This window comes from Aplidium turbinatum, chromosome 12 (genome assembly GCF_918807975.1).
Source record: "Aplidium turbinatum chromosome 12, kaAplTurb1.1, whole genome shotgun sequence".
Lineage (NCBI taxonomy): Eukaryota > Metazoa > Chordata > Ascidiacea > Aplousobranchia > Polyclinidae > Aplidium > Aplidium turbinatum.
This window is the reverse complement of record NC_137483.1, coordinates 1,669,863-1,685,202: the sequence shown is the minus strand read 5'-3', so window position 1 is coordinate 1,685,202 and position 15,340 is coordinate 1,669,863. Positions and strand designations below refer to the sequence as shown.

At 38.8% G+C, this 15,340-nt stretch overlaps 2 protein-coding genes across 2 annotated transcripts in view; both read left to right on the top strand.

Annotated features, from left to right (window-relative positions):
- LOC145780771 (uncharacterized) overlaps positions 1–7,007 on the top strand; it is a 67,818-nt gene extending 60,811 nt beyond the window's left edge. Inside the window, 10 exon segments of the mRNA XM_082592400.1 lie at positions 120–287; positions 674–803; positions 1,320–1,536; positions 2,395–2,507; positions 3,201–3,456; positions 3,907–4,086; positions 4,202–4,248; positions 5,021–5,110; positions 5,979–6,037; positions 6,243–7,007. Coding sequence (XP_082448526.1) covers positions 120–287; positions 674–803; positions 1,320–1,536; positions 2,395–2,507; positions 3,201–3,456; positions 3,907–4,086; positions 4,202–4,248; positions 5,021–5,110; positions 5,979–6,037; positions 6,243–6,276 — 1,294 coding nt within the window. The 3' untranslated portion in view covers positions 6,277–7,007.
- Positions 7,008–8,886: 1,879 nt separating this feature from the next.
- LOC145781261 (macrophage migration inhibitory factor-like) lies at positions 8,887–9,279 on the top strand. The gene has a single exon (XM_082593038.1). The coding sequence runs from the start codon at positions 8,887–8,889 to the stop codon at positions 9,277–9,279; it is 393 nt and encodes a 130-aa protein (XP_082449164.1).
- The last annotated feature ends 6,061 nt before the right edge of the window (positions 9,280–15,340 follow it).

Below are 15,340 nucleotides of genomic sequence, written 5' to 3'. Positions count from 1 at the left end.
AGCAGATGCGTCGAAACGTTGCTTGGTTTATCTTTTGCTTAGTTTGTTTATAATTTAACAACTGTATGAAATTGTAAATAAACCGTGTAATTGATATGGTGTGTTTTCAATTCACACAGGTTCGTGTTGCTGCAAGAGTGTTTATGGTTCAACAAGTGTGTGTGTAACATCTACCAACAGCTCCACAGCTTACGCTCACACTTATTCGCAACATCGGATTACCAGCTGACCACCAAACTGCGTGAAACTGCGGTGGCACTGGCTGCAGAGGAAGTGCCCCAATCATGGTGAGAATATATATCACCGAGTCACCTCCGTGAGAGGGCGTGTTAGCGCCAGCTTGTTACCCCCCAAATTCTTCCGCCATAACTTCCTGACCATAGATTCAGCAGCTGCATGACATTCTCGGTAGATTCCCATGCCGACTCCCAACGAATTCACTTAATTTATTTTAATTAACATTCTTTCTTTTGGACGTACCGCACTGTCATTGACTACTGTCATTGACACTGCATTCAAATAACGAATGCAATTGAGCAGTGCTCTGAGATGACGTCAGTGAAATGACGTCATTCCATGATTTTATTCGTTTGGTTATGATAAACAAGTAATGGTTGTCAAGGAAACGACTTAAATTTTGTGATTCTAACGTCATCGTGTACATTGTTGCCAGGCAACATCCGCACGAGTTCCCAAACACCCACGTGTTGATGACGTGGCTCGATGACGTCAAGAAGCGCTACGCACAGATGAGGTCATGGGTGAAGTCAGGAATGGTGCCTCTGGAAGGCAGGACCCCAGTGGTGAGCTTGGAATGTTGATCGGGAACGGGCATGTTTCTTCTCTCGCATCAGCGGCCAATGCAGGCCAAACGTTGACTTTCAAACCAAGGGATCGGTGTTCGATTCCCAGACATTGCTTGTGTTGTTTAGCAAGCACTAACGCTATTTGCCTCCGATCGAGGGAAGACGACATACTGCAGCCTCCTCAGCTCGTTCTGTGGTTACTGTGATGCAGTGATGCAAAAGAAGAATCTTGGTCGAAACGAGATATTTTGTTGTTGTCCCTATCATTTCAATTTGCCGACAAACTCAAGATCCATCATCTTGAGTTCGACGCTTCACTAAAGAAAACAACTTTCAACCATTAGTCTCATCATGTTTCCATCCTATAAAATCAAAAATTCTAATTTTGTATCCGAAACTTTTGCAATAGTTGAACCCACAACGAAGCTTCCACCAAATGATCTGATCTCGCTGTGACTTCAAGACCACATCTTGACCTTGTTTAATCTTTCATTTTGTTTTTCCACCAATCAGGGCAATTTGTCGTCGATATGGTTGGGTGGTTTAGTCAATCCTGGATCTCTCTTGGTTGCACTTTGTCAAGAGAAGGCTGTGCTGCATGACGTCACGCTCGATCACGTCAGAATCAACTGCGTCATTCCTTCGGGCGACGAGAACGTCATGGAACAGGAAGCAGGGATTTACCTTGAAGACGTACACGTCATCAATACGTCACTGGATGCGGACAAAGGTAGCGGATGTTGATTGTTCTCAGCATCTGACATTGTTGTTGCACAGTGATCAAGCATTCACAGAAGGAATGTTCCAACTTACTCATGTTGCTGAAAAAGTCATTCGCGTCACGCCGGTCACTCAGCCAAGCGGACGAATTTAAGGACGAAAACAATTTTAACAGATATTTTCAATGACTTAAATAAAAGTCTAAGGGGTTGCATTTGTGTTTCAAAACTCTGTTTGGGGGAGTGGTGTTAAGAATTCTCTTTTTTTTCGGTCCATAGTATTTCAACAACTACGCAACTTCAACCATAAAAAAACAAAATAATAATGTTCCATGGCTACCTAAAGATACTTCCTGATTTGTCACATTTTGCAGAAATTTCCAGATTTTGCTAACTTTGGGCGAATGTTTAAATAAATTTTTCTAAAAATTATATTTTTACGCTTTCTTTACTGTTTTCCCCAGATGGCACAATAGGTTTTAACATCCTCACAGGTTGAAAAACAAAGTAAATTTGATTTGGAAGATTTTAGTCAGACTGTTAATTTTTCAATAACAGTCTGATTCAGCGTTTTTCAACTTACTTTTCTCATTTGCTACTGCTTCTCCAAGGCAACAAAAAGCTTTTATATCATTGGGAGACAGCAAAAAGTAAAAACATCTCAGAAAATGTCTGTCCAATACTAGCAGTAGCTGTAATCAAAATGCGCAAAATGTGACAAATCAGGCCACATCTCCAGGTGGCCATGAATGATACCAGCGCTGACGTAGTTTCAACTCCATACCGCGACCTATGCTTTGTACTGGGTGGCTGAACACCCAGCGCCAGAAATATTCGTGAGGAACTCTAAAAGCAACTTTTCATTGCAGGTCAACTCCATAAGGCCAGTGACGTGACAATCCTTCCTTTCCTGTATTTCTATCCCAGTCTCGCCTCAGAGCAGATATCCAGCGCCGTGGAATATCCTGTCTACATCAATATGGTAGGTTTCCATGTCGTTTAACCTGTTCTAATATTCACCCCGAGTCTTGAACCCTGAATCTTGGATCGTCCCCAGACACATCTGGCACTCTAATGCACCAGCCCACATCGTTCAATACAGGGTTGCCAGATGAACTCACCTTTGGAGTGACTAAACACTTTCGCGTCTGTCGTATAATGAGATCAACAACTGGCTGTTCTCTAGTAGCCTTTTAGTGCATTTTGAGAAACATCATCAATTTGAAGGAAATAGGACAGATCCTCTACTACGCAAATACAGTATACAAGATTGGTGTAAGAATACGTCTTTCATGTGTACCTCTTCTAACATACCTGCGCTGTTATTTTCCAATTGTAGATAGAACGGTGTGTCTGATGGTGAGGGTTTCATTGCGCATGACTGGGGAACTGTGTTCCGGCAGCTCATGAACCACAGCGAACCCGCAGCATTAGGCTAATTAGGCTCCCAGACAGCAAAATCCGTCATTTTTACATAGATTCAACGTCTGCAGACGTTGAATCAATGTAAAACTGGCGGATTTTGCTCTCTGGGTTAAAACAGGTCGTTTGTACTTACGTTTGCATAATAATTAACAATATGCTGCTAAAAGCGAAACTCAATTTATTACTTCACTGATATATCTCTGGTGCGATTCTGAATACTTTTCTTTCTTTAATAAACTTTTTACTTTAGTCTCGCCAACACATCGTTTGCCACTTTCCCATACCAAGCAGTGACGTCACTCGCTATCCCGCGCGATCGGACGGGTTGCCACGGGCAACCGACAGCTACGTCATACTGCAAACTGGACCAGACGTGGCCAGTCACGAGGCGTACAAGTCCCGCGCTTACCTGGCGCAAAAACGACGAGAAGATTGGTCACGTGTCTCACCAGCTGTCAGCGACATGATGTCACGGTCAGGGACCCGGATGTCATCAAGAATGTCAGGTTAATGTGAAGCTGATGTGGATGGAAAGATATAAATTAGTTCATTTCACTTTCTTGTTTGCTTCTGACCATCACAGCGAAAACGACACACACGCCCACATAGCAGAAACCTAGAAAAAGGTAGAAGCGACAAAGCGCGCATGTTAAAACGTGCGTGAAAGGGAAATAGAAAAATAATTTGAAAAGTTTGGCATGGTAGCAACACCTTATGCTGCAATTCCTTGTTCTGAACTCGAGAGAGCCATTCCTAAAGTTCGATATTTATAGTTTCAGAAACAAGCAGAATCGTTGATACGAATTAAAACTTCGTCTAAATTCAACACGTTTGCATCCAGTAGATTGCCTTTCATCAATGGCATTCTCTACCATGTAGATATTATTCTGGAAAACAACTAATTTCAACAAAAATTTTCCCAACACTTCGCTCATTGCAATTGTTTCATCTTCCAGGACCCCGCGCTTCCATTTGCTCCAGTCTGGGACAGAAAGGAGCAGGATCCGTCGCGAAGAGTCAGTCGCCTGGTGCCGGGTTCGGTTCTCAGCAACAACTATTTGTTGCTTCACAGAAGACGCCTAGCGAGAAGTCGCTATCAAGCCGGTTATCTGACCAGCCATCTGCTCTACCACAACGTAAGTTAGCTACCGGAGTGTACGGAGCCAGACCTGCTTCATTAAACAAGAACTTGGATTCTCTGTAGCCTACGCCTTGTTTGTTTTATTCTTCACATTTTTTTCCCACTCACAGATCCACCACCCCCCAAGCGAATTCCTAATGGTGACGTCAACCATGAGGTAAGTGTGACGTCATTTTTTGTCTTATCTTATGCTACATGGTTGAAGATTTAGATTGAACAGACGGAAGGCAAGGAAGCTAATCTTCGTGTGCGTATCAAGCGTGTGGTAAAGTGCATTGGCACAGACACAGCTGTGTGTATAATTGTCTGATGGATTGCTGGGATCTTTATCCTCGGACTTAGAAAGAATATTTGAACCTTTTAATTTAAGCGCCACACTACTGTGCGGTGGGCACGTTGCACACTTCCTCTGGTCATACGCACCCCGGGAGTGGTGTCCACAATATAATAGACTTGGATTGCTAACATATTTATACAGTGATCCAAGTCAATATAGCAGTTTGTCATGTCACATAAAGCTAAGGACGCACTAAGTCTGCAAAGGTAGATTGGGGCTACGACACGGGCCCAGTTGCATCATGACCATACTAGGTGGCCATGGTTGCATGTATCTGTGGCACCGAGCCCCAAACAGCGGACCACCTTCTTGTTTGCCCTCGGCTTGCCTCCCGGTGCAGTAGGTCACTAGGTGGGACCTGTCAGTGTATAACTCCGTTGCGGAAGAATGTGTCCATCTGTGGTGTATCAACGAACTTTAGAAGACTCGATAGAAGAAGAATGTCACATAAAACAGCTATAGTCAGCTATCTGCTCCAAGATGAGATGGTGGGAATATCACGTTTTGTCATATTTTCTCCAAGCAGCGATGAATATTATTCTTTGTGACGTTTAATGACGTCATGATTGGACTTGTGTGTTTTCTTTCTCAGAAAATTGTTCTTGACCAAAGCGATGACGCTGCAGCGACAACTGGTGGAAATAGTGCCGTTACTGAGCAACCGCTAGCTGACCCTGAAAAGGTTAGTAATGGCTTCTCTTGGTGCCTCACGTGACCGCACGGTTCCGACGTTTACTACATACACCTCGTATTACAGTAATATAACTATGCAACTAACTATCATCATAAGTCTTATATTTGTTATATTTTCTCCATTCTTAAAACTGAAAAGGATTATACAAAAAGATTGTTTACAGAAAAGTGGTACATAAACCAGAAAGCACAACATGCTCTTAACCAGAAAGATGGTCAGAATTTCCCCTCTGTGTACAAAAAATTACTTTAACTTTAGCTTTACCTTTTCCATTCTCAGTGCGTCTTCTCTATCATTGTTTTTGCCAATTTCCTTGGTTTCTGTCTTGTCTGATGTCTTTTCAATGTTTCTTGACGGTGGCCCAATAGATAGATAAATTTACGCTGTTGGAAAGTAGCCTACTGGTTTTAGGCATTCACTGCATTCAGTTTAACCTCTAGGTAACTTGTTGCGTGTTTTAATTCTGATTCTTGCTGCTTACTTTTTTCATTTTATCAGTATGTTTTTGTGTTGTGCCATCGTTGCTGAACAGGTTGTGTTAACCTGTTTTAGCCACCTTGATAAAGTCAGTCGTGCTGACTGACGAAACGTCGGAAATACAAAAGCTAGTTATCATCTTTAACATCAGGAGGTAACCTAGTAAATAGTCACCAGAAGAACGCAAATTACTTTTATTAGTCTTATATTTGTTGAGAGTAGAAGTTGACTAAACTCAGCACGATCTTTGCTTCTTGATCTGGATGGGGAGTAGAGGACATTGCATTCAATAAACGAGCACATCCAAAGAAGACTCGACGAGTAGTGAATAACTGATTGATTGTTAAATAATAATTCCTGCATTGTTACATCATTACAGAATGAAGACGGAGGATTACTCCAGACGATCCTAGGAGATGAGAGCGAAGAGGAAAGAAGGTTAGTTTATGCTCTTTGTTCTGCAAGATGTGTAGTTGGCTATATGCCGGTTTGCGTTACAGGTTGTATCCTAGAATCATTGTTTATATATGACGAATCCGCCTCTGGTTTTCAGTTTTAAGTTTTAGTTTTCAATAAACATTTCTTGGAAACTTATTCCACATTACAAGATATCTTGACCAAATGAAAACCTTTTCACTTTCAGATCAATAACTTCGTCAGCAGCTGGGACACAATGAGTGTCGCTATGACGTCACTACGTTCTTCAAACGACGTTTTAGAAAACCAGAAACATATTTGTTTCAACCATTATCAACGTGGAAGATTTTTTTTCCAACTGGTGTTTTGCATGTCTGTATCGCTGACCAAAGTTAGCTTCTAGCGTCGTTTTGGCATTTGGAGACATCACCTTGACGTTGCAAGAAATCGTGTTTGAATTTTTGTGTTTACTTTTCTGTATTTTCCATCACTGTGCCTGTCCTGTAGATTTTGATATCATGCTTGAGACTTTGTCATCGCTTCCTTGATTCTCAATCCGTTTCAACGAGACGTTTGTGTCTGGTCCTGTGGCAAACCACCGTAAGCGCGTCATGTATATTTACCTACCAACTGCTTTACCAACTCAATCCACCTTCTATGGTCATTCCTGGTCAACAGTAGGCTACTAGAAACTAATCAATCCATTGGCACGTCAGACTTTTTTTGTAATTTGCGAAGCTTTTAATAGGTTACAACAATTTATAACATGTCCCATTATCTTGCTGACAATTCTTCAGTGACAAGACAAACAGCCTGTCGACAGCACCCATGTTGCTGTGATCAATTGCAACGAGGCTTACAATAGCTACCTTCAACAAAGTTCACACGTGATTTGATTATTGAATTTTTACCTGTTTTTGTACCTTGCTTTTATTGTGCCTTCTCCTATTGAAGAGTGTTATAGATGAATAGGCTAATAAAGAACCTCTTTGTTAAATTGTGCCTTATGCAGTGCCTGGAGACGTAGTCAAAAAATGCAGCTTTCCTCAGACATCGATTAAAGTAAATACAGAGAAATATACGCATTACGCAACTTTTCTAGACAATTTTATCTTCCCATGGTGGACGATGCATCCAAGTTGACTGTCATAGAAGAAAGTTTCCAGCTCCTCAGCTTTTTTGTTTTCTGTGGCATTTTAGATCAGTTTTTTTGAGGAACTAAAAATAGTCATTCAGAAGAGAATGCCCTCGCCAAGTTTGATAATATAATTGTACTTTTGGATAGGCTTCCACCTAGTAGGCCCATACAATTTTCATGTTTTGGTCACATAACTTGTGAAGTAGGCCTACATCATTTCAACATATGAAGCAAATCGTCCGCCCCGATAGTTCAGTTGCTGGTTAGTGCGTGACTTCATGAACGAAGAAGAGTCAAGATCAAGCAACGTATTTTAAAGAGCTATCCATTCATCGGCAATTAATAGATGAAACAGCCTATTCTCCGGCAATAGCACTTCAACACAATCAGAAACTTCACTCTGCCAATCTCGGTAACCGGCCCTGTGTCAAGAGCCTCTACAAGTACCTATACGAAACTACTAAGGAATAACCAACCAAGGCTTTGTCAGTCCGAGGATAAAGATTCAAAAACAACAACGATGTTGGGTGAGAGCCCAACAGCTTTCTCTGACTTTTCGCGCTCTTGCTTCGCTTCAAACTACTAGAATTCATTTAATCTGTTCAACACCATAGGCCTATAGCACTGTCTCGTGCCTCGCTAGGGAGGTAAAATCACTAAATTTTTAAGAATGTCTAATCGCATTCTGCCTGTTACTGCATAGCCTACACGTAGTTTTACCGTTCTTCGTGTTTAGCGATTGTGATGCTCACAGTGGCGCGTCTCCAATCAAACCTAGGGTCATTTTTAAATAGCTGCAAATACTTCACTTTTAAAAAAAAGGAAGAAAATTTTCTATTCAATCGAATAACCGAGAACGGCAGGGCGTTGTTGCGGGATGTAGGCTATATTTATAGTCTCGGGGCTGTCAACCGTTCTGGTGTTTTTTGTTCTGTATTCTGTTGCTCAACATCATGCTTGCTGTGTTGAAATAAATCAATAAATGTAACATCGAAAACTACCGTGTCTTGATCACATCTCGCCACTGTCGTGCCCAACTGCCCAGAGGTCTTGTCCTGCTAACGACTGTTTTTGAGCGGGCATGTCAGTAAGCAACCCGCCGCTACATTAGAGTTAGTCAAAGAAATGCTGGGATGAGCCATCTGGCTTTTGGATGACACTAATAAAATATGATACTTGATAACATAAAAAAAATTGAGCGAGGTTATAAAGATCCGACAGTTGTGTAAACATATGATTCATGGAGTGACACAGACTCGGACACAACCGAACTTAAAGTTGTTTTTAGTTGTTGTCAGTTGTTTTTATTTCTGACCATCACAGCGTAAACAATACACGTCAACATAGCAAAGACCTAAAAAAATGTAGAGTCGGCAAAACGCGAACGTTAACGAATGGAACACTGCTCCACAGGTATTTTTTTGTAGCAGTTACGGGCAGTTGGGCACTCATAAAGTACAAAGAACTTTTGGCAACACTATGGGACAACTTTATATTTGCATTTCATTCAAAAATCAAAATGCAGATTGCAGACTTGGTATGTTGGTCACTGTGCTGCAAATTGTTGAGTCGTAGCCTACCGACGAAGAGCTGTTAATTATTCTGCTGAATTTTAGACATTTTGCTTGGCAGAGGAAAACACTTGCAGTAACAACTGTCGAAGGTAAAAGGTCTACTTGATCACTCTGTCAGTATTTTCTGTTTTGTTATTGCTGGCGAATTAAACAATTAAATGCCTGAGCTCACTGTGCAAACTAATGTCACAAAAGACAACATTAAGAACACAATACTGAAAGATTTGTCAAAAGTTGTGTCTGAGGTATTAGGTAAATCAGAGGAGTATGTTTCAATTTTGATCAAGCCGGGCTTGTGGATGAGTTTTGGAGGAACTAAAGAACCATGTGCTTTGTGTAGCATCACATCTGTAGATCAATTTGACTCAAAGCTTAACCAAAAGCTCTCCGCCATCCTCATGAAAGCAATATCTGATGCAACCGGTGTGCCAGATGATAGAATGTACCTTCAGTTTAACAGGCTAAAAATAGACTTTGTTGGATATCAATCGAACACTTTTTATGGTGCACTGCACCCTTCCAAACAACCAGAAAGTTCATTTTGTGGATAGTGTGACATGAATGTTGTTTCTTTGCACTTGATACCATACGTCCATACTATGTTTATAATACATCATGTTTAATTGTTTATGCAATACTGAATCAAAGAACAAATATAAATATTCTGATTTTCTTCTAATTTTTTTTATATTGCCATTGTTTCATATTTTTTCAAACCAACAGTGTGGTAGGTATTTAACATATGAAGTTAAGGTAAAGTTAATTTTCAAAACAAGATGACAGTGCAGTTTTACAGTAACTCTTCATTTGGGGATGTTAAAGAGTTACGGTATTTTTCTAAAAAAAATTGGGTGCAAGTATAGAATCCGCCACCCTAGTCAACATGACGTCACAAAACGGACGCAACTACTACATAAGGGGTGAAAAAAAGGATGCTGAAAAGCGGCGGAATGGATATGGATTTTTTGACAATTTTACTGTGTTTTTACAATTAAACACATTAAACCAACGTCGAGTGTTGAATATAACTACCTAGAATGACATAAAATTTACCAAATTGCATCAATTCAGCTAAAAATTTACCCAATTAAACTTTAAAAATAAAAATATGAAACGTTTGCAACTAAATGTGTTGTAGCTATCTAATTTCAGCTCGCATTTTAATTTTTACAATAAAAGTACCAATCTAACGCACCTGCAAAGAGTATGTCTTGCTTTATGCACCTGGAAAGTTTCAGGTTTATATCTTATCTACAAAACGGGCAATCGTCGTTCAAACGTAGCCGCTCGGCGAAGCTTTTTACCAATGCATTGTAAAGGCGAATCGATCCTTATTCAGTATAAGCCACCCCCTGTTTGCTGTGATCGGTAAATAGTGCTTCCACTAAACTTGCTGTAGTTTTCTAGTTTCTCCTCGGATTTTAACAATTTTGCCATCGTTGGAAAGCACGATCATACATCTACACGAATCAATTGGCTACAAATCCAAAACAAATACTATCTTTATCTTGTGATAACTTAAACTTCACCAACTTGTAACGATTCTCAGTAATTTAATTTTTGCAATAAAATCATTAAATCTTTGCAAACTAAAAGAATATGTCTTGCTTTATGCACATGAAAACTTTCAGGTTTATATATTATCCACAAAACTGGCAATCGTCGTTCAAACGTAGCCGCTCAGCGACACTTTTTTCCAATGCATTGTAAAGGCAAATCGATCCTTATTCAGTATACGCCACCCCCTGTTTGCAGTGATCGGTAAATAGTGCTTCCACTAAACTTGCTGTAGTTTTCTTGTTTCTGCTCGGATTTGAATAATTTTTCCATTGTTGGAAAGCACAATCATACATCTACCCGAATCAATTGGCTACAAATCCAAAACAAGTACTATATCTTGTGATAACTTAAACTTTACCAACTTGTACCGATTCTCAGCAATTTAATTTTTACAATAAAATTATTAATTTTTTACAAATTGAAAGAGTATGTCTTGCTTTATTCACCTAGAAAGTTTCACGTTCATATCTCATCTACCAAACGAGCAATCGTCGTTCAAACTTAACCACTCAGCAAAGCTTTTTTTCAATGCATTGTAAAGGCGAATCGATCCTTATTCAGTATACGCCACCCCCTGTTTGCTGTGATCGGTAAATAGTGCTTCCACTAAACTTACTGTAGTTTTCTCATTTCTGCTCGGATTTTAACAATTTTGCCATCGTTGGAAAGTACAATTAAATATCTACCCGAATCAATTAAACACAAGCACAAAGTACGTATTAATTTTATGTTGTGATAACTTAAACTTCACCAACTTGTACCGATTCTCAGCAATTTAATTTTTACAAGAAAATCATTAATCTTTTGCAAATGGAAAGAGTATGTCTTGCTTGATGCACCTGTAAAGTTTCAAATTTATATCTTATCTACCAAACGAGCAATCGTCGTTCAAACTTAACCGCCCAGCGAACCTTTTTTCAATGCATTGTAAAGGCAAATCGATCCTTATTCAGTATACGCCACCCCCTGTTTGCTGTGATCGGTAAATAGTGCTTCCACTAAACTTGCTGTAGTTTTCTCATTTCTGCTCGGATTTTAACAATTTTGCCATCGTTGGAAAGCACAATCATACATCTACCCGAATCAATTGGCTACAAATCCAAAACAAGTACTATCTTTATCTTGTGATAACTTAAACTTTACCAAATTCTACCGATTCTCAGCAATTTAATTTTTACCATAAAATCATTATCTTTTTACAAATTGAAAGAGTATGTCTTGCTTTATTCACCTAGAAAGTTTCACGTTCATATCTCATCTACCAAACGAGCAATCGTTGTTCAAACTTAACCGCCCAGCAAAGCTTTTTTTCAATGCATTGTAAAGGCGAATCGATCCTTATTCAGTATACGCCACCCCCTGTTTGCTGTGATCGGTAAATAGTGCTCCCACTAAAGTTGCTGTAGTTTTCTCATTTCTGCTCGGATTTTAACAATTTTGCCATCGTTGGAAAGTACAATTATATATCTCCTTGAATCAATTAAACACAAGCACAAAGTACGTATTAATTTTATCTTGTGATAACTTAAACTTCACCAACTTGTACCGATTCTCAGCAATTTAATTTTTACAATAAAATCATTAATCCTTTGCAAATGGAAAGAGTATGTCTTGCTTGATGCACCTGTAAAGTTTCAGATTTATATCTCATCTACCAAACGAGCAATCGTCGTTCAAACTTAACCGCCCAGCGAACGTTTTTTCAATGCATTGTAAAGGCAAATCGATCCTTATTCAGTATACGCCACCCCCTGTTTGCTGTGATCGGTAAATAGTGCTTCCACTAAACTTGCTGTAGTTTTCTCATTTCTGCTCGGATTTTAACAATTTTGCCATCGTTGGAAAGCACAATCATACATCTACCCGAATCAATTGGCTACAAATCCAAAACAAGTACTATTTTTATCTTGTAATAACTTAAACTTCACCAACTTGTACCGATTATCAGCAATTTAATTTTTACAATAAAATCATTAATCTTTCACAAATTGAAAGAGTATGTCTTGCTTTATTCACCTGAAAAGTTTCAAGTTTATATCTCATCTACAAAACTGGCAATCGTCGTTCAAACTTAACCACCCAGCAAAGCTTTTTTTCAATGCATTGTAAAGGCGAATCGATCCTTATTCAGTAGGCCTATACGCCACTCCCTGTTTGCTGTGATCGGTAAATAGTGCTTCCACTAAACTTGCTGTAGTTTTCTCGTTTCCGCTCGGATTTTAACAATTTTGCCATCGTTGGAAAGCACGATCATACATCTACACGAATCAATTAAACACAAGCACAAACTAAGTATTAGCTTCATCTTGTGATAACTTAAACTTCACCAAATTGTACCGATTCTCAGTAATTTACTTTATTCAATAAAATCATTAAACTTTAACATATTGAAAGGATATGTCTTGCTTTATGCACCTAGAAAGTTTCAAGTTAATATCTTATCTACACAACTGGCAATCGTTGTTCAAACGTAGCCGCTCAGCGACACTTTTTTCCAATGCGTTGTAAAGGCGAATCGATCCTTATTCAGTATACGCCACCCCCTGTTTGCTGTGATCGGTAAATAGTGCTTCCACTAAACTTGCTGTAGTTTTCTCATTTCTGCTCGGATTTTAACAATTTTGCCATCGTTGGAAAGTACAATTATATATCTAGTTGAATCAATTAAATACAAGCACAAAGTACGTATTAACTTTATCTTGTGATAACTTAAACTTCACCAACTTGTACCGATTCTCTGCAATTTAATTTTTACAATAAAATCATTAATCCTTTGCAAATGGAAAGAGTATGGCTTGCTTTATTCACCTGAAAAGTTTCAGATTTATATCTCATCTACCAAACGAGCAATCGTCGTTCAAACTTAACCGCCCAGCAAAGCTTTTTTTCAATGCATTGTAAAGGCGAATCGATCCTTATTCAGTATACGCCACCCCCTGTTTGCTGTGATCGGTAAATAGTGCTTCCACTAAACTTGCTGTAGTTTTCTTGTTTCTGCTCGGATTTTAACAATTTTGCCATCGTTGGAAAGCACAATCATACATCTACCCGAATCAATTGGCTACAAATCCAAAACAAGTACTATCTTTATCTTGTGATAACTTAAACTTCACCAACTTGTACCGATTCTCAGCAATTTAATTTCTACAATAAAATCATTAATATTTCACAAATTGAAAGAGTATGTCTTGCTTTATTCACCTAAAAAGTTTCAGATTTATATCTCATCCACAAAACTGGCAATCGTCGTTCAAACTTAACCACCCAGCAAAGCTTTTTTTCAATGCATTGTAAAGGCGAATCGATCCTTATTCAGTATACGCCACCCCATGTTTGCAGTGATCGGTAAATAGTGCTTCCACTAAACTCGCTGTAGTTTTCTCGTTTCTGCTCGGATTTTAACAATTTTACCATCGTTGGAAAGTACAATTATATATCTACCCGAATCAATTAAACACAAGCACAAAGTAAGTACTAACATTCTCTTGTGATAACTTAAACTTCACCAGCTTGTACTAATTCTCAGCAATTTAATTTTTACAACAAAGTCATCAATATTCTGCAAATGGAAAGAGTATGTCATGCTTTATTTACCTTAAAAGTTTCAGGTTTATATCTCATCTACCGAACGAGCAATCGTCGTTCAAACTTAACCGCCCAGCGAAGCTTTTTTTCAATGCATTGTAAAGGTAAATCGATCCTTATTCAGTATACGTCACCCCCTGTTTGCTGTGATCGGTAAATAGTGCTTCCACTAAACTTGCTGTAGTTTTCTCGTTTCTGCTCGGATTTTAACAATTTTGCAATTGTTGGAAAGCAAGATCATACATCTACACGAATCAATTGGCTACAAATCCAAAACAAGTACCATCTTTTTCTTGTAATAACTTAAATTTCACCAAATTGTACCGATTCTCAGCAGTTTAATTTTTACAACAAAGTCATTAGTATTTTGCAAATTGAAAGAGTATGTCTTGCTTTATGCATCTGAAAAGTTTCAGATTGATATCTCATCTACCAAACGAGCAATCGTCGTTCAAACTTAACCGCCCAGCGAAGCTTTTTTTCAATGCATTGTAAAGGCGAATCGATCCTTATTCAGTATACGCCACCCCCTGTTTGCTGTGATCGGTAAATAGTGCTTCCACTAAACTTGCTGTATTTTTCTCGTTTCTGCTCGGATTTTAACAATTTTACCATCGTTGGAAAGCACGTTCATACATCTACACGAATCAATTGGCTACAAATCCAAAACAAGTACCATCTTTTTCTTGTAATATTTTAAACTTCACCAACTTTTACTAATTCTCAGCAATTTACCTTATACAATAAAATTATTAAACTTTTGCAAATGGAAAGAGTATGTCTTACTTTATTCACCTGAAAAGTTTCAGGTTTATATCTTATCTACAAAACGAGCAATCGTTGTTTAAACTTAACCGCCCAGCGAAGCTTTTTTAATGCATTGTAAAGGCGAATCGATCTTTATTCAGTATACGCCACCCCCTGTTTGCAGTGATCGGTAAATAGTGTTTCCACTGAACGTGCGGTAGTTTTCTCGTTTCTGCTCAGATTGTAACAATTTTGCCATCGTTGGAAAGCAAGAGCATACATCTACACCAACGGTGTTCAACCTGCCGCCGTTAACACGTAATTTAATAAGCATGTGTTGGTGGCCGTGCCCTGTTTTTGAAATAAAAAAATTATTTCATTAATAAAAATGAAATGTATTTTAAATATTATACAGGGATATCTAGAACCACTGGATACCCTTGTAGCTTGTAATTATATATAATATTTCAAATTTTAAAACTTGAAAAACATTGTCATCATAAGTTTTTGTAGGCTAGGCTATATTGTTAAAATCGTTTTGAGACAAAACTTTTTCCTCAACCTAATTTCATTGTAACGATAGCCTACATTCAGTGCCGGTCTTTGGGGTGTGCAAATCGTGCGATCGCACAGTGCCCGAAAATTAGGGGGCCCCGCAATTTAGGCTACTCAAAAAATGCAGTAATTTTTGTCATTTCCAATGGAAAAAAATTCAATTCG